At 34.5% G+C, this 19,129-nt stretch overlaps 3 protein-coding genes across 3 annotated transcripts; 1 reads left to right on the top strand and 2 right to left on the bottom strand.

The window, feature by feature from the left end:
* Nucleotides 1-7,140: 7,140 nt before the first annotated feature.
* LOC131028433 (nudix hydrolase 8-like) lies at nucleotides 7,141-9,137 on the bottom strand. The gene is made up of 8 exons (XM_057958693.2): nucleotides 8,809-9,137; nucleotides 8,642-8,707; nucleotides 8,414-8,551; nucleotides 8,079-8,156; nucleotides 7,922-7,972; nucleotides 7,772-7,806; nucleotides 7,578-7,686; nucleotides 7,141-7,469 (listed from the first exon to the last, which is right to left on the bottom strand). The coding sequence occupies exons 1-8, from the start codon at nucleotides 8,998-9,000 to the stop codon at nucleotides 7,287-7,289; spliced, it is 852 nt and encodes a 283-aa protein (XP_057814676.2). The 5' UTR covers nucleotides 9,001-9,137; the 3' UTR covers nucleotides 7,141-7,286.
* Nucleotides 9,138-11,339: 2,202 nt separating this feature from the next.
* LOC131028342 (nudix hydrolase 8-like) lies at nucleotides 11,340-13,127 on the top strand. Its single transcript, XM_059208479.1, has 9 exons — nucleotides 11,340-11,413; nucleotides 11,488-11,699; nucleotides 11,793-11,858; nucleotides 11,949-12,086; nucleotides 12,258-12,335; nucleotides 12,443-12,493; nucleotides 12,608-12,642; nucleotides 12,748-12,856; nucleotides 12,945-13,127. Exons 2-9 carry the CDS (start codon nucleotides 11,508-11,510, stop codon nucleotides 13,125-13,127), a joined length of 852 nt encoding a protein of 283 aa, XP_059064462.1. The 5' UTR covers nucleotides 11,340-11,413; nucleotides 11,488-11,507.
* A 3,933-nt stretch (nucleotides 13,128-17,060) lies between these two features.
* On the bottom strand, nucleotides 17,061-18,197 carry LOC131856631 (nudix hydrolase 8-like). Its single transcript, XM_059208478.1, has 4 exons — nucleotides 18,162-18,197; nucleotides 17,936-18,073; nucleotides 17,298-17,332; nucleotides 17,061-17,181 (listed from the first exon to the last, which is right to left on the bottom strand). Exons 1-4 carry the CDS (start codon nucleotides 18,195-18,197, stop codon nucleotides 17,061-17,063), a joined length of 330 nt encoding a protein of 109 aa, XP_059064461.1.
* Nucleotides 18,198-19,129: the final 932 nt, after the last annotated feature.

The raw sequence follows: 19,129 nt of genomic DNA, 5'->3' as shown, positions 1-19,129 counted from the left end.
AAACATCCACCCTATGGAGCCAATCACTAGTCGATATTTTTTAATGTAACATCATCCATAAGAATGCCGCCACCTTGGGAAGAAGGTGACTACCCCAACAAAGATTATTCTACCATTCAAGTTTCTCTCTAACATTACACATGATCTAGTACCCATCCAAACCAAATACCTTCTGAACTTGGCCCCACACCAAATTATTTCATCTTCCTGCTCATTTAAATACACCTCACACTCCCTCAACAGAGCCACAAACTTGATATGCACCTCCTCATCAATCCCCAAGTCATCTAACTTCCTCTACCATCACCTAACCACATAATTGGTCTCCATCCTCTTAACATAGTCTTCCACCTTATACCTCACCTTCTATATCAGGAATATATGTCTTAATTGTTTGATAGAGTTATCTTCACCTAGAGGAGGATAGCCCTCCCATGAATCCTCGCAAAAGTCCATCGAGCCACCATTTTTGATACTTCTATCAGTGATGAGATGATGACACTTGCACAAAAATTCCACACTACAAATCCTTGAGGGGGGTTGGCAATAGTTACAATCCTATTTGGATCCCTCATATACAAATACTTATACTGCATTAGCCTACACCACGACTTGTTGTCCTAAAAAATATTCTTGAAATTGTATTTGTTTCACAATTTAAACTAAGCTTTGACATATTTTAATTTAGAGAGAAAATGGAACATTTGGTGCCTACCTAAGGAGCTTCACCCTAGCTATTTTCATAAAATATTTAATGAAAATCCTTATCCTTCACCTACATATTTTCAAATGTGAATGAACATCTAAAAAGGAATTTACTCGAATAATGGTGACTTGTATAGGGTAAAGGTATGAAACCGAGCAAAAGATAATACAAATTTCAAAGGAGAATGTAAATATACTCATGTCATCTTGACATAAGAATCTATCCATCTTCTCCATTATATTACTTAAATCTAGTCAATAATTTATTCGTATATGAGTTGAATTTTGCAATTGGATGATGATTAGGTGGGTTCTTTCTAATTTTTTTTTGACATTGGCATGAGACTAATACTTTTTAAAAACTCCTCATTTTATCATGACTATGATGATGCGAAATATTGGATTTTCCTTTTGAGGCTTCATCAACTTGGACCATCACTATTTACACCCTTTGATTTGTCGAGAGAGGAGCTCCATGTCTAAAGAGGAGAATTTATTATTTTGAATCAAGAATGTGTTAGCATTAGAAATAGTCATTTGATGCTTGGCCAGTGATTTCTTATTAGGAGTGTTGAGAAGCCTAACAATATATGAAGTGGTCTCCATTAATGTCTAGGAAGGGAATGTTCCTTTGTCAAATTTTAACATTCATGTGTTATTTAATTTGACCTTTTGCTTCACCATCTTTAATTTTGTTTTCTTGGTTAAAATTTCTTTTTTTCTTTCTCCATTCACCATAGTTGGGAGATGTTAGGATATATACTATTTGAGTGATTCCCAATTTGACAATTTTGTAAGAGAAAGTGTTCCTTCATCCAATCCTTTGGTGGCTTTGTCTAAGGTGAGGTTACCCTCCCAATTATCTTCTTCTACTAGCTCCATTTATTGTTATTGTTGGTGTAATTAATTATTTATCTTGGATATTAGTACACCTTACTTAAGTTTACTTAGGTATATGCATATCATAGTAGTTTGGGTATGAGACATTTGGGTGTTTGTGCCACATTGGGATAGTGTGTTGTAGGAGAATTTCCAACTTTTGTGGTCTTATCTTGTTGTTACATTTCACATTCGGTGGGTGATCCACCTCATGTGGAATATTATATTGTTTCTCGTACCTACCACACCTATTTCGTACCTACCCTTGTTTCTCATTAAGCCAAATTTCATGTTTGTGTGCTCACATATCCATATAGCCTTGCCTATATAAGCAGGCTCATATTCATTATATATATTGATTGATGATGTAGTTGATCAATGTTTTCATCTTGATAGAATAGAGTTTATTCCTATCAATATTTTGTCTCTCTATTTTGTAATTTTCATTGAGCTCTTGATCTTGGAAAAATCTCACATGGTATCAGAGCTTAGAGGGTTTCATTAATTTGTCTTTGAGAAGCATTTTGGAGGCTTCAATTTTCGGATCTGGGGAGCTGCTCTTTTTAGGTGTGTCCTACGTCAGTTTGGACATGATGGTTGAATCTAGGAGTTTGTTTCCATGAATTTTAACTATAAATTCGACCTATTTTGGAGAAAGTCGATTTCGGAGGAAAAATTTAGCCTATTAAGCTACATGGTACGATTTTACTAAAAAGAATGTGTTTTTTTTTGCAAAATATTTCAATATTTATTAAAATATATTTTTCGCAGTTTTAATATTTGATTTTTTGTAAAAGTTTTATAAATAAAAAAAATAAAATTTATGGGGGTCCGCATACCCACCTCTTGTGCATGTACCACTGATTTTAATTTTTGTAGGGCAATTTTTGGTGGCTCGTGCCACAGTACCGCCCTACCCTCTGTCTTTCTGCAGAGTTCGTACCGTTGCCGACAACAACAACTTTACCGATGCTACCCCCCGGAAGTCCGTGCTCTGCCGCTGCCATGTGTTTTCTGCCGATGCCCCGACATTCTGGTCTCCGACTACTTTCATTTCCACCAACCACCACCACCTCCTGAACCTCCCGCTAGGATGCTTCATCCTCGTCAGGGTGTCGTGTTCCTGCCACCACCCGAACCTCCTGCTAGGATGCTTCGTCCTCGTCGGGGTGTCGTGTTCCCGCCACCTCTTGACTTGATTTCTATGCCGACCGATGCAACCTCTACACCAACGCCGCTGCTTCATCTCAACAAGAACCTACGATCCTATCTTGACGGGCCCAGGCCACCACGCGACAACTTTTCATTGGTTCATTGAACCCCGTCAGCCCAAAGTATAGCTACCCAACCACCACGTGGCATTTTTTAATTGGCTTGTCAAGCCATCATTAGCCACGTCAGACAACTGCATCAACGCCACGTAGCGGACAATTATTCGTTGGAACTACCTAGTTGATAGTACACATAACCTCCATACCGTATCCGTACTGACATTACATCGGACACATCAACATTATCGACCAGTCATAGGATGCCACATCATTAGGTCTGTATAGTATGGTCACCCAGTCAATAGGGTGGTGAAGTTTTCCCGATGGCTAGACAACTGCCAGTTTTAAGCCCACGAAATGTCGATGTAAGCACACCTCAGTATTTTTTTTGAAAATTTGAAGGCCCCATTCTTGAGCCTTGCATTTCATCTCCTCATATTGATAGCACATCACCTCTTGAACCTGATGATGCAACTAGTGCGACAATTTTTCCTTCTTGTGATTTAGTGCAGTAAGATATTTTATGTCTTCTAGCTTCAGTTCATTGGGATGACTACTTGACATACATTGCAGGTTTGTTTATGGAGTCATACATTGCAGATTTGGGAGAAATCATTGATTACATTCATCTTCTCTTTGATGAAGATGATCCTTCTTTGATTGTTGTGAGGGAGCATTCTAACCCTCTTCTGCATTCTCTACATGATCATTCTTTAGAGGTTGACATGATTGTGGATACTTTCGTACAACAGTCGGAGGAGGTCTCTTTATTCTTTGAGGAGACATGTGAGTCTTTGGATATTGTTCTACATTCTCCTCCACCAGATCTTGGAGTGCCCTTTTCAGCAGTGTGGACTAGTTCACCATCTTTGGAGGGGGTATCATTCAACATCAACATGGGGACACTTGAGTATTTTTCAGAGATTCTATTCATCATGCATTTTTTTCCTACCTCTTCCCTTCATGACTGGGGAGACTTCATGGATACACCTTTGGTTTTGTTTCTTCCTAAGGGGAGGAACATTGTTTGACGTTCGTGGAGCAATTTCTTCATTCAGCATCGAGCTTCTATCATTGGTGCAGATTCTACATTGAGGTGGGGCTACCTAGTTTCTCTTCTTCTCTCATTTGGGGTGGAATTTTTCCTCACATGGGGTTTTGTTTCTCACATGCTTCTTTGAGAGTTTCTTTCTATATAGTTTTCATCTCTCTTTTTGTGGGAGGGTTTTTTCCCATTGGGTTTTTCTCTCTTTCCTTTCTTTATGAGAGATTGCATTGGTTTGCATTCATTTACATTTGTACATGGGTACCTAACATGTCCTTGTATCCGGGACCTATCTTGCATTGCATAGTTGCATTGTATACTTAAGTGCATTCCCCTAAGTTGAACTTAAGCGGGGGTGTTGGTGTAATTAATTATTCATCTTGGATATTATTACACCTTACTTAAGTTTACTTAGGTACATGCATTTCATAGTAGTTTGGCTATGAGACACTTGGGTATTTGTGCCACATTGGGATAGTGTTTTGTAGGAGAATTTCCACCTTTTGTGGTCTTATCTTTCTGTTACATTCCACATTTGGTGGGTGATCCACCTTATGTGGAATATTATATTGTTTCTCCCACCTACCACACTTATTTCCTACCTACCCTTGTTTTTCATTGAGCTCTTGATCTTGGCAAAATCTCATAGCTATAAAGCAAGATGTGTGGTATTCTCTAAAAGATAATCAAATAAAATTTAAGTATTTTTATTGTGTAACACCTTATTCTTGGAAGAGCGCTCAATAAGGTCATGAGAAGCCTCATGGGAGGAATCTTAGGTGGAATTATTGATTGAATTTATAGGATTTGGAAGTGAATGGAAAAAGATGAATGTCTAGTACTAGAGTCTCATTGGCTTTTTAGGTGGAGGAAATCAAATGAGGATCACCATATATAGGGGAATAAGTAACTAGAGATTTCAACCAGCCAATGAGATTTGTTGCTTCAAAATATTTTTCCAAAGGTAAATGAGGTTGAATGATATTTCCTTTAGTCTTTATGTTGAAAATATCCTCAACAATTAAGAGGGTTGTAGAGCTATTTGAAATGTATTTAATACAATTCATTGAAGAATTACCTCTATTCAAATAATCAAAAAGAGAATTGGAAGATAATAAATCTCCACCTTCTGTTTCCATTTAATAAATTTAGAAATTAGTTCAATCTCTTTTGAGTGAGGTTAATTAAAGTCCAATTCAACACAAATACAAAGATATAGATGCCAAATGCCTCATCAGTAAAATTCTCATTTAGGCTAATAAAGAAGCCTAAAGCATCTTAAAATTCTCAAAGGAATCCCTCATATCAATACTTAGACCCGGAAGATTATAAAGTTGGGTCCGAATCAACATTTTCCCTAAAACTTGAGTAAGAGGGTTAAAATTAGGTTCATAATCCTTGATGAAGAATCCCAACCCATCCATCACCAACAATCAATCAAATATTATATTCTTTTTTTAATTCAGCAAAAGCATACTCCACCAAGAAGAATCCATTGGATAGATATTTAAATTTAACCTTAGTGTCCCACTTATGCATTAACCAATTTATAATTCTTGAATGAGCAAGCCATTTCCTAGTCCATTTGACAAAGAAGGCACATTCCTTTAGATGACACACAATATGCTAATATTTTATGAGGTAATAATAATCACTTCGCTTTTAACAATACAATATTTCTCGGGTTCAATTGGATTGTGATGATTAGGTGTGGCTTTAGGGGTCCACTATTATTCTCCAAGTATGTAGAGGCCCATGGGAAAAAGTAATGTGAAGGAAAATGTTGTAAATATTACTAAGATTTATGTGTATAACCAAGAGGGATACAATTTGCACTAGTGGTCATGACTAAGGTCCATTTTCCTTGATTACCAAAACACAATTTGATACAATTCAGTGATTGGTAGATAATCTTGATCACCCTATGGTAGATAATCTTGATCACCCTAGGGCTCTATTATTTCTCAATATTTTTTATTTTCATCAATGAATTTTTTCAAATCACTAGAAATTCATAAAAAATCCTAGAAAATTTGGATGAAAAGTAGCAAATATAACTATTATAATTATTGTTAATTATAAAATATATCAAGTCTAATGTTTAATTTAATATATTATAAAATTAAAAAATAAAATTCAAATATATGTGTTAAGAAAATTGAGAGTAGATTAAACAACAAACATAGTTTAATAAAGACAATGAATTACATGGTTCATCAAAGGTGGCTATGTCTGTAGAAAAGTGAATTATTTTTTTTCCTTGATTGATCATAGCAATTACATCAAGTTTCATCAACTTCAAATATTATCTTCATCAATTTTTTGTAAAACTTCTCATTTACAACAAAGAGTCAAAAGATATGGGAATGTTAAAGGTTGGGGAAATTGAAAGGGTGTGCTTGTTGGATTTCACAACTAAACAATATATTCTCAAGTGAAACTACCAAAAGAACAACTCACAATGAGAATTTAGAAATATTTTCCAGAAATATAAGTGATCGTATATGCACTCCTATATATGTAGTTACATAGCTAACAAATAGATGTATGGTATTGACATGTGGACTATTACGTCAATCGTACTTTTTATTTTTGGGGTTTTGACATACTTTAGTATAATTCAAAATAGTTTTTCTACATTAATTATTTTAACTAAATATTCATGACTCATCTAATACACTGGTATAGAATAAAAGGTTTGTAAATAGTTATGTTAATGTTGTCCAACAAATTAGAAATGGGATTTTTTTAATATAAAGTAATGGAAGGTAATTATAAATAAATAAATACCACTATTCGTTACATGGGCGATTACTATACATGAATCTCAAGAATCAACACTCAACAATCCAGGGCTAAAATTTTACAACTTTGTCTAGGGTTAATTAATAAAGGGTCTTCGAAGAGAGCCACCATTTAATTCCTTTGATCAATATATACAATATATACATTTTACATAAGATCAACCACTCATAATTTGTGATATAAATCCATTAAGTATTAGTTTCAATGTGTAGGAATGAAATAAATAAACAAGCAAAAATCTCTTTCCAAGCTCATTTCATGCAACCAAAAGAAATCATGATGTACAAATTCCTCAAAATTAAGATTGTTACAAATCTTTCATTGGATTAAATATAAACAAATATATAATAAAAAATTTTCTCAAACTTTTGATAAAAATATTGTATGTACAAAACATGTAGACAATACAAAAAAATAAATAAAAAAATATCTCTCTTAACATGTTAAACATAATATTCTCTGAGGTAATCGTTGCACCTCCTTATGCAACGTGCAAGCAATTTCTAGACCTAACTAGGATGGATGTATTAAAGTGAGTGCCTGGCATCCATTCTAGCTTTGTTCTTCGGTTTGCCGATAAATTATTGAGAATAGAGGGCATTGCAGTAGAATGCAGAGGGTTTGCGCGAGTTAGACGATATCCCAATGCCTGAAAATCCTTTACATCGTCCGTTGACGTTGGCAACACACACGCCGATCATATCTTTTAAAAGTTTGCTTTGCTGATTTTTAGGTTGAGATGCAAATTCTTCTATCGCCATCCACTAAAAAAAAACAAAAACAAGTTATTTAATTTGAACCCCAGTTTAAACGAATATTGAAACTATCCAGCTTAACAATATCGAATCACCGCCGCATGTTTAAACGCGTACCTTGGCTGCAGAAATTTCGGTATCTTGCACCACAATATTAGAAGAAACGGATCTCAACATACACACGAAGAGCATATCCGATTTTCCAAAAGGGGCATTGTGACCATCCCTGCAGTTCATGAAGGTATAACTTATCATTCTTTGTACCAACTATGAAACGAGTTATAACTTTGTGTAATGAAAGTTTTGCTTACCTGAAGCCAACCACTTCTACGAATTCTGCATCAATCTGTAAAAGCACAAGAATATAGTTTGGATTATAAGAAATTATATTGCAAAGAAGTTAAAAATCCCGATTCAAAGGAAAAAGATGAGGTAAGTGACATTAGGTAAGTGACGTTTACCCCTGTTTCTTCGTGAACTTCTCTTATGGCCCCTTCCTTAATGCCTTCCCCCTACCAGAAACAAATTGCCCATAATATATTAGCGGGCTTCATGTAATTTCATGTAAAAATTGAAGTGTCATAAATTTGGTTTGATAACTGAATTTGACCCTGATACCTGGTTAATCCTTCCTGTTGGCATCTTCCACAACCCAGAATCTTTGTAAGGTCCACACTTTTCCTGAACTACTAGAACCTACATTGCCATTGTCATAATAATTTATGTATTTATCACTTCAAGCCATTGACCCACAACCGCTATTAAAATAACATTAAGGGGGTAGTCATTATATTAATTATACATTTTCCCAGTGATTAAGAAAATCAAATCCTTTTAACACAAACAAACACTTTAAAATACTCGACATCTTTTCACAGTTACATTGCTATGGAGCGGAGGAGAATATTAAGCAGAACTGCGCTACATTCGGATATACCTAATATTACAATTACCTGTCCCTCCTCGTTGAATACAAAAGCTGCAATTCCCACTTGATGTGAGGCATTATCAGGGATGGTAGGAGGAGATTGAGGGATCCAATACACTAACATCACATATGAAGGCTCAGCATGGTGATACCAAAATCCCACCTGCAATTCACCAAACACCGTTGAAGCATAAACGAATGGCTTGGAGTGAGAAAAACATCAATGGAGATAGCGAATTTATGAAAAACCGACCTCAATCGCAACGGGGACTAGCTTCGCCTGGCCCTTGGGCACTTTAATCCACACCCCCTTCTTTCCCTGTATACCCATTGATCCAACAAGTGTTATGAATTGAAGGAATTACTTACTAATGTCTTGAGAGATTTGTATTTAGAGTTAACAAAGCAGTAAACACTGACCTGGCGTGCCCAATGAGAAAGTGATGCCCTGAGCGAAGCTGCAAAACGAGTAGCATCGTTTTGCATATTCCCAATGTCAACAACCACACCATCATATCTGTCTTCCTGGGCTTTGAGCACTTCACATATTTCGTACAAAACAGTGTCAACATCATTAGTGGTAGCCGAAACCTCGTTTGTTGGGAATGCCATTGTGCAGTGTAAACACCACCCGCCAAAAAAATATTCAATAACTAGCGATGCAAATTGAATTTGGCTTCTGAGTACCCCTGCGAGCAGGATTGAATTTGGCTTCTTCCTATTTCCAAATCGTGTGCAAAACAGATTGAATTAAATTAGCGCCAGTGCAATAATAGTATGTGGTAGAGTTTATATATATATATAAAATCGTGGCAACAACTAGAGAAAGTTTCTGGGATTTCAGACGAATGCTTCGGCGCGGGTAACAACTAACTAGCGCTACCCTTCCTTACAGCGTAAGCGTAGCAATAATGAAATTGGATACCTGAAAAACTTATCAGAAATTCGCAGAAAGGCTATTGAAACTTCTTGTTAGTGAACAAGTAAGCGCGCTGGGTACTACGTTTCAATAATAACAATAAGAAAACAGAAAAGCGCGTGACTAAATATTCGAAGGCTGAAACAGTGATAACGAAGCAGTAAGCGTTTAACCTTGCCACGCAGGTTTCGATTGCGACTCTCCGTATTTTATTGACATTCCATATATGCTACGACTATTTGTTCGCGTTGACCCTTTCTGAAAACAAATAAATACTCTATAACAAGTATTGCATGGAAACAATCGGATGTTAAACTTTGTTGGACACTCTATCCTAAGCTTCACCTAAAGTACAGTCACTTGGAGAGGAGACACTTACTAAAGCAGTAATTTCAAACAAAGAATTCACATATTATGCTAGACCACCCATAGATGGTGAGAGAGCATCATTTGATGCTTTAAGATAAAATATTTTGTTGAATTACATAAGAAATAAGTGCAATATATTATTATTTGTATGATTGCAACTTTTTTGTTATATATTAGCGAGTGTTCAATTAGCTAACACCACTTGTGGAACAAAGAGTATGTTTCATTCACCATGGGAAAGTATGCTTAAAGTTAGGATTTCATGTTTTATGTCTAGTGAATCCAAGTATAAATTGTATTGATTTAATATTATAATACGTTGTGTTTATGGGGTCAAATGGAAATGGGCACCCTGACTGGAAGGAATCTCGAGATTCTTTGGGCATGACAAAAATAAATCATGTCACTTGAAAATTGTAGTATGGTATGTAAGATCATCTTTTCTTTGTGAGATGTTTAAGAGTTTTTATGAGATTGTAAGATGTATAAGAAAAATTATGATTGTAATTCCAATGGCGAAGAAACCAAAACAAAAGGACATGATCGATGTCGTTTAAAGGAAACACAAAGTCCTACCAAAACTCTTGAGCATGCTACAACACATCCGTTGATTATAAATATTACAAATACTCTAAACTCTACAACATTCACATCCTCTTGATCACTTCATCATCTTCATCAACTAATACCTAATGCCTGAAATCATTACAAAAGCCTGAATATATAGAAGTCTTTTGAAATTAGAGATTATATAGATGATTCTACAATCAAGACCGACTTGATCATATATTTAATATTTTTTTATTTTAACTTTATTTTGTTCCTTCTAGAATATTTTTCTATTAACAAGATTTAGTGTATATATTTTGTCTTTGTCATTTAATGGCTACATTTCATTAGTGAGAGAAATTAAATCTTTCAACAAAAAATATAAATGAGGACAACTAGGATTGAAATTTCGAGTGAAAAAATGAAAGATAGATGATGTGATGTAATGGGAAAATCTGAGGATAAAGGAAGCAACAATGAATGGTGTGGTGGAAAAAAATGGGGACAAGGAAACCTCAAATCTCTTTTAGAATATTTATTTTTATTTTTGTTAAAAAAGGTCAACGTGAACAAATAGTCGTCGTATATTGAAAGTTAATAAAATACGAAGGTCGCGAGCGGAACGAACTGGGAGAGTCCCAAGAAGCTGCGCGGCAGGGTTAAACGCCTACTGCTTCATTAATCAGTGTATCAGAATCTGAATTTGCTTTGCCTTCAGCCTTTGAATTTTTTATTGTGAGATGGTCACGCGCTTCTCTGTATTATTATTACTAAGACGTAGCAGCATAGTTTCGATAGCATACTTGTCCCTAGCGCAGCATACTACTTCATCAACAAGAAGTTTCGATAGCCCCTCTGCGAATTTACGAAGAAAGCTAATAAATCATTTGCGTGTCCGTAGAATTTTTTAAGATAAGTTTTTCCCTATTTGTCGTTGCTTTGCATACAAGTTTTCAGTTTTCCTTTTTGGTTTGTGTAACGCTTACGTTGTAAGGAAGGGCAGCGGTAGTTGGTTGTTAACAGCGCAGAAGAATTCGTCTGAAATCCCAGAAACCTCCTCTCATTGTTGCCAATAATATATATATATACACTTCCCCCCTCTACAACATATTACTATTGCACTACTAATTTAATTTAGTCTGTTAGGAAGTAGCCAAATTCAATCTTGCTCACAGAGCTACTCAGAAGGTTAGCATCTCTTCCTGCACCACTATGGTTCCTTTTCATTTCATTGTGCTAGGTATTGAACTATTTTTTGGCAGGTCGCTGCTTACACTGCACAATGGCATTCCCAACGAACGAGGTTTCGGCTACCACTAATGATGTTGAAACAGTTTTGAACGAAATATGTGAAGTGCTCAAAGCCCATGAAGACAGATATGATGGTGTAATTGTTGACACAGAGAATATGCAGAACGATGCTTGTCGTTTTGCAGCTTCACTGAAGGCATCACTTTCTCAATGGGCACGCCAGGTCAGTGCTTACTGCTTTGTTAACTCTAAATACATATCCCTCAAGACAATAATAAATAGTACCCTCAATTCATCATACTTGTTGGGTATATAGGGAAAGAAGGCGGTGTGGATTAAAGTTCCCAAGGAACAGGCGAAACTAGTACCCGTTGCGATTGAGGTCAGTTTTTCAAAACATCGCTGCTACCATCGACGTTTTTTTCCCTCCAACCCATTTGGCTAGGCTTCAATACTGATTGGTGGATTACAGGTGGGATTTGGGTACCACCACGCAGAGCCTTCATATGTGATGTTAGTGCATTGGATCCCTCAAACTCCCCCCACCATCCCTGATAATGCTTCACATCAAGCGGGAGTTGCAGCTTTTGTATTCAACGAGGAGGGAGAGGTAAAGATGTAATCCAGTTCTTATATATTGTAGTTACTCTGCTTAATATTCTCCTCCTGTCCGTAGCAATGTAACTGTGAAGTGTGAAAAGACATTCACTATTTTGAGTGGTTGTTCGTTTTAAGAGGTTTTTTTTTCCTTACATAAATTATCGTGACAATGGCAATATAGGTTCTAGTAGTTCAAGAAAAGTGTGGCCCTTACAAAGATTCCGGGCTGTGGAAGATGCCAACAGGAAGAATTAACAAGGTATCAGGTTTAAATTTCCACATCAAACTAAATTCAAGACCCTGCAGTTTTTACATGAAATTACAAGACGATACCTAATGTACTTATCGGCAATTTGTTTCTGATAGGGGGAAGGCATTAAGGAAGGGGCCGTAAGAGAAGTTCAGGAAGAAACAGGGGTAAATGTCACTTACCTCACCTTTTTCCTCTGAATCAGGATTTTTACCTTATGTTCAATATAATTTCCGACATTTTTTTTTTGATAATTTATGTATTTTCATGTACTCTTACAGATTAATACAGAATTTGTACAAGTGGTTGGGTTCAGGTAAGCAAAACTTTAATCATTAGAAAAAATTGTAACTTGTTTCATAGTTTGTACGAAGAAGGATAAGTTTGATCTAGCTCTCTAATAGTTGTGATTGAACTGCAGGGATGGTCACAATGCCCCTTTCGGAAAATCCGATCTGCTCTTCGTGTGTATGTTGAGATCTCTTTCTTCTAATATTGTTGTGCAAGATACCGAAATTTCAGTAGCCAAGGTACGTGTTTAAACATTATTTCAATATCGTTCAGTTGGATAACTTCAATATCGTTTAAGTGGGGCTTAAATTTTTGTTTTATTTTCAGTGGATGGCGATAGAAGAATTTGCATCTCAACCTAAAAATCAGCAAAGCAAACTCCTAAAAGATATGATCGGCGTGTGTGTTGCCAACGTCAACGGACAATGTGAAGGATTTTCAGGCATTGGGATATCGTCCAACTCGCACAAACCCTCTGCTTTCTTCTGCACTGCCCTTAATTCTGAGTAAATTATCGGCATTTGCAAACTGAAGAACAAAGATAGAATGGATTTCAGCAACTTCATTCAATACATTCGTCCTAGTCATGTCTAGATATTCCTAGCACGCTCCATGTAACAATGATTTCCTCGATAGAATATTATATTTAAGTTAACAATGTTGAACGAGTATATTTTTTTAAACCAAGTTTTGAAATAAATACAAATTTTTCAATTATATTTGAAAAATATTTGTATTGTATATTTGACACTATGATCATTTGAAACAAAGATTTGTAACAATTTCATGTTTGAAGAATTTATGTTTATGATTTCTTTTGTTTTTATGAAATGAACTTAAGAACTATTTATTTGTTGATTTATTTTGTTTCTACACATTAAAATTAGACTTTAGTGGACTTATACACAAATAAATGGTTGATTTTATGTAATTTAAATATATTATAAATGAACTCATACATCATCTTTCTAAAATTATTTCTCATACTCTTAAATTGTATTCTTAAGATGTAAATAAAAGAGTCACCAAATATATCATTAGACGATAGTGTGTACACACACAAACTTTACTTTAAAAAAATGACATTGTACAGTTGAAATAACGTGGCACTACGCACTTATGATAACTTCCACTTCATCTTTAACGACTTTCTTTCATTGCACGTGAAGCATGAAGATGCTTTTTAAAAAATAGTAGCTTTACAAAATGTTCATGCGGAGTACAACTATTCATAACTATTTAGCTAACTAGTTATCTAATGGTCATAGCCAACTATACATCTATGCAAATTTCTACTACATCTTTGTTATACCAAATTCAGACCATAGTCTTTTCTATACATATAAATGTGGCCATGCACTCTATCAAAGGCGATATTTTCTTGAAATATGTTGTCTTTATGAATGATTTTTTTATTGTTAAAATTTACCCTCGTATGATTTACTTGAAAATGTATGATGTGCATTCTTATCTATGCTGTAAAATATGACACTTGAAATTTGTGAAATATTTTTTATCTTCGCATCTACATTTTTTTCTTGTTATTTCTACATTTATTTAGAATTCCCTTATATTTGGTATCAAAACCTATTGCTTTCATAGATATCTTTTTGCTATAGTGTATATATTGCCCTTTCTTGCATAGTCTATTTGCATCCAACTCCTAAACTCATCCAATTGTACTATTTTCAAACTTTTTATTTTACATACTTGCTTTGATTTAGGTATCAGAAATAAATTTATTTTACTTCCCCTAATTCCTAACCAAGCTCTAGTGACTAATTAATTTTTGTTATACATAAAACTTTGATATTAGCTAGTTACAGTGTGGTGAGACTGGTTGTATTATAATACTACTTTGAAATAGAAACATGGAATCAATTTTGTTTCAATAATCTACTTATCCATTGCTAACTGCACCTTAAGGGATCAATCCTTAGTAGGATTTTTGTGTTTAAAGAATTCATACCAAATACAATCCATTCTTGTGAGAAGGTAGATTTTAAAAATTCAATAATAGATGCAACAAGACTCCAATTATCCAAAATCCATAATCTAAAGTCTATACTATCCAGAGATAGAAAATTGTACTTTGGAATAAAAGGCTTTCATTTCCTATCATATTAATTAACTCTACTTGTGAGTTAAAAGTTTATTTTTAGGCATGCAGTGAGGTATGTTTTAGGCACGTAGAAGTTTTTTATTCAAGAGAACCAATGGCTTCAATAAATAGATAACAATCACAAAATTATAGAATAAAATTATACACAACAAAGAATAAGCTGGCTACATAATAACTCCAAATCAAAACTCCTTGGTCTAACTGTTTTTTATTCCTTCTTTGGTGTTTCCTTACATAGTTGGTGCCTTCAGGTGGGGCTTGAATCCTTTTTCTTTATAGGATGGCATTTTGTGCATCAGTATCTTGCGCATTGAGTTTGTGGCTTGGGTTGGTACGACGTTTGGATAATCTTCTATTTCTCTACTTTTTCTAACCTAACTGTGGTTGTTTTTACCTTGGCGATAATTTGGAAGGCTAACTTGATTGAGGATTCTTTCAAGGTGGATCTTCTTAGGGGACTTGTTGTGCTCATTGATGTTGAAGAACCTATTGAGGTTGCTCTTAATATGGCATTGGTCTGTATGATGTAGTTTACTCCTAGTTATAATGAGTTGGACCATTTGGTGGATAGCAAGGTTCCTATTGCTCGGTGGACCCTCTTGATGCTCCTACCAGATTTTCTACTCTGTGTTGTTGCAAATTCACTATGGTGGTATTTTGTGCTTCTATTGCTTCTACTTATTTGAGTACTTGCCATATTCAGTTACTTGTGGGCATGTTGTGTTCCCTTGGTTCTGATGACATTGGACCTATCAAGGTGCTCTAGGATGTTGTTGCTATAGTGATTTCTATTGTAAAAGGTTGAGGGATGCCTTTGAAAACCCTATGAGTGTTTTTGTGCTAGTCCATTTCTTGGGTATAATTTTTTGTGTTTTTTTGGAATGGCTAGATACTTTTTCTACCATAAAGCTTTTGGGTTTCTTTAGATCTATGTGGCTTGTGTTCACATGGTTTTTTGGCACCTTTATTACTTTGTGATTTTTGTCCTTGCTAGAAATAATTTTTGGTCAAGGTGGTCCTATAGGTAAATGGTTGCGGGGTGACTTTCAAAATACACCATTTGATGTTTGTTCCCTTGACTGCTAATAAATATCATTAATTAGTGTTTTAAATATTTTTAAATAGAAATTTACATCTTAATTTTATAAAATATCTTTTTTACATGAAAATATTTTAATAATTTTTTGACAAACATAAACTAAGAATAAATAATAAAGGATCATAAATTGCATGCATTAATATTATCTAGAACTAACCTCAATAAATATATTAATGAAGTAATTGGCATCCATTATATCTTTGTTTTTCAATTTTCACATGATTAAATTTTATAATCAATAATCTATTATAAATACTAAATAACTATATTATCGTACTTAATAATATACAAATAATTTAAATAAAATTTATGAAGTTTCATTTTGTTTGGTAAAGAATAATGCTTTTAGATTTGTTATTGTTGATTCTATTTGAATATGTAATCATATATTAATAGAATCTTTACTAACTCAATGTTGAGATAAAAAATTTAAATACGTATAAATAACAATGTTGACTTTATTTGTATTATAATAAATGTTGTTATTTATAAACCATCAAGTCTAAACTTAGAACGATGAAATGTTGTTTTAAAATGTTTTATATGCTTCCATGCATTAAACATTAGTGTCAATTTTTGTAAAATGGGAGGAGCAAAGACATGTATATTGTCTTGCACAAAAACTTATTAATTATCTTGTGTTATGTGAAAGTTCTAATAGTAAACAAAATTTAGTCAATAAAAATATCAATAAATACTCTTAATTGATTTCTTAAATATTGTTTATGAAAAATTTACATCCTCAATTTATCAAAGATGAATATTCATTTTCAAAAACTATTATTATTTTTTTATAAATTTTTTAATCAATACAAGTAAAGTAAAAATTAATCCCTAAATATTCTAAATACAAAACCAATTGACTTAAACGACTAGGACTAATAATATCTAGCCCTGATTACAGTGGATGTAATAAGTTGCTGACATCCATTCTGTCTATGTTTTCAAATTTGCAAAGTTCGATTATTGAGAATCAACGACACCGCAATAAAAAGCAGAGGGTTTGCGTGAGTTAGACGATATCCTAATGCTCAAAAATCATTTACATCGTCCCTCCATGTTGGCAACACACATGCCGATTATATCTTTTAGAAGTCTGCTTTGTTGGTTTTTAGGTTGAGATGCAAATTCTTCCATCACCATCCATTGAAAAACAAAAACAAAAAATTGCTTGACCCCAAATTAAATTCCAATTTAGCGACATAGAATTACCACCATATGCTTAAACATGTACCTTGGCTGTTGAAATTTTTGTATCTTGCACAACAATGTTAGAAGAAACAGATCTCAACATGCACACGAAGAGCAGATCAGATTTTTTGAAAGGGGCATTATGACCATCCCTGCAATTTATGCACCCACAACTATTAGAGAGCTAAAAATTACTATTTCAACCTTATCCTTCTTCGTACCAACCACAAAACAAGTTACAACTTTCTGTAATGAAAGTTTTTCTTACCTGAACCCAACCACTTGGACAAATTCTGTATCAATCTATAAAAGCGCATGAATATTCTTCAAATTATCAAAAAAAGTTGAAAATTATATTGAACAGAAGGTAAAAATCCTGATTCAGAGGAAAATGGTTAGCTAGGTGACATTTACCCATTTCTTCCTGAACTTCTCGTACGACCCCTTCCTTAATGCCTTCCCCTTATCAGAAACAAATCGTCGATAATTGCATTAGTGGGCGTTCATAAAAAAAGGGCATTGCCATAAATTTAGTTTGATGAGGATATTTAAACCTGATACCTAGTTAATCCTTCCTATTTGCATCTTCCACAACCCGGAATCTTTGTAAGGGCCACACTTTTCTTGAACTACTAGAACCTATATTGCCATTGTCACGATAATTTATGTATCAGATTTTTCACTTCAAACCACTAACCCACAACCACTATTAAAATAAAATTTATGGGTAATCATTATAGTAACTTTACATTTTCCCAGTGAGGTAAGAAAAGAAAATCCTCTTAACACGAACAACCACTCAAAATAGTGAATGTCTTTTCACACTTGACAGTTACATTGCTATGGATAGGAGGAGAATATTAAGCAGAGTAACTACAATATATAAGAATTGGATTATGTTTTTACCTCTCCCTCCTTGTTGAATACAAAAGCTGTGATTCCCACTTGATGAGAAGCATTATCAGGGATGGTAGGAGGAGTTTGAGGGATCCAATTCACTAACATCACATATGAAGGCTCTGCATGGTGGTACCAAAATCCCACCTGCAATTCACTAAACACTATTGAAGCATAAAAAAATGGCTTGGAGTGTAAAACATTAATAGTTGTAGAAAAGTTTTGGAAAACTAACCTCAATCGCAACATGGACTAGTTTCACCTGTTCCATGGGCACTTTAATCCAGATCGCTTTCTTCCCCTATACGCGCATCTATCCAACAAGTATGAATTGAAGGTACTATTTATTACTAAGGGATTTGTATTTTAGAGTTAACAAAGTGGGAATCATTGACCTGGTGTGCCCATTGAGAAAGTGATGCCTTGAGTGAAGCTGCAAAATGAGAAGCATCCTTCTGCATATTCTCTATATCAACAATGACACCATTATATCTATCTTCGTGGGCTTTGAGAACATCACATATTTTGTTCAAAATTGTTTCAACATCATTGATAACATCATTAGTGTAAGCAACTAAGCAGTGACTTGTCAACCTTCTGAATACAACTATGAGCAAGATTGGATTTGGCTTCTTCCTAAGTGTGTGCAAATGCAAAATGAATTGATATGACTACAATAATAATTTGTGGTATAGAGAGGACATATATATATATATATAAAGTGGCAACTGAATTTTCTTAGATTTGAGAGGAATTCTTCGGGGATGGTAACAACCAACTACCACTACCTTTCGTCAGAAAAATGAAATAGGAAAACTTGAAACTTGTGGGCAAAGAAATGGATAAAAAGGAAAAACTTATGAACAATTGTGATACAGGGAAGCGCATGAACATCGTGAAGGTAAAGAAAGCTCAAATAAGGAAATACACTGATTAACATATTAGTAAGCGTTTAACATTCTTGTGCAGGTTCGTTCTCCTTGTGTCCTCCTTGCCACAGTTTATTGACTTTCATATACGACGATTATTTGTTGAAATTGACCTTTTTAAAAAGTAAATAAATATTTTGAAAGAGGTTTGAGGTTTTCTTATCCTCATTTTCTTACATCTTGTTACATCATCTATTGTTCAAGCCATTCATCCGACTCAAAATTTCAATACTAGTCATTCTCATCTTCCTATATAATTCACTTGACTATGTCT

Source organism: Cryptomeria japonica, chromosome 7 (assembly GCF_030272615.1).
Source record: "Cryptomeria japonica chromosome 7, Sugi_1.0, whole genome shotgun sequence".
In the NCBI taxonomy this organism is placed as follows: domain Eukaryota; kingdom Viridiplantae; phylum Streptophyta; class Pinopsida; order Cupressales; family Cupressaceae; genus Cryptomeria; species Cryptomeria japonica.
The sequence above is the reverse complement of the archived record's forward strand: the minus strand, read 5'-3'. Positions and strand labels throughout refer to the sequence as shown.

Excerpts from the sequence above, each read along its gene's own strand:
- LOC131028433 (XM_057958693.2), bottom strand. The coding sequence starts at position 9,000 with ATGGCATTCCCAACAAACGAGGTTTCGGCTACCACTAATGATGTTGAC. Across the intron at positions 8,708-8,808 it reads TTTCTCATTGGGCACGCCAG|GGAAAGAAGGGGGTGTGGAT; the intron begins GTCAGTGTTTAC and ends ATGGGTATACAG. Across the intron at positions 8,157-8,413 it reads TATTCAACGAGGAGGGACAG|GTTCTAGTAGTTCAGGAAAA; the intron begins GTAATTGTAATA and ends ATGGCAATGTAG.
- LOC131028342 (XM_059208479.1), top strand. The coding sequence starts at position 11,508 with ATGGCATTCCCAACGAACGAGGTTTCGGCTACCACTAATGATGTTGAA. Across the intron at positions 11,859-11,948 it reads TAGTACCCGTTGCGATTGAG|GTGGGATTTGGGTACCACCA; the intron begins GTCAGTTTTTCA and ends GGTGGATTACAG. Across the intron at positions 12,336-12,442 it reads CAACAGGAAGAATTAACAAG|GGGGAAGGCATTAAGGAAGG; the intron begins GTATCAGGTTTA and ends TGTTTCTGATAG.
- LOC131856631 (XM_059208478.1), bottom strand. The coding sequence starts at position 18,197 with ATGGAACAGGTGAAACTAGTCCATGTTGCGATTGAG. Across the intron at positions 18,074-18,161 it reads TAGTCCATGTTGCGATTGAG|GTGGGATTTTGGTACCACCA; the intron begins GTTAGTTTTCCA and ends AGTGAATTGCAG. Across the intron at positions 17,333-17,935 it reads TATTCAACAAGGAGGGAGAG|ATTGATACAGAATTTGTCCA; the intron begins GTAAAAACATAA and ends GCGCTTTTATAG.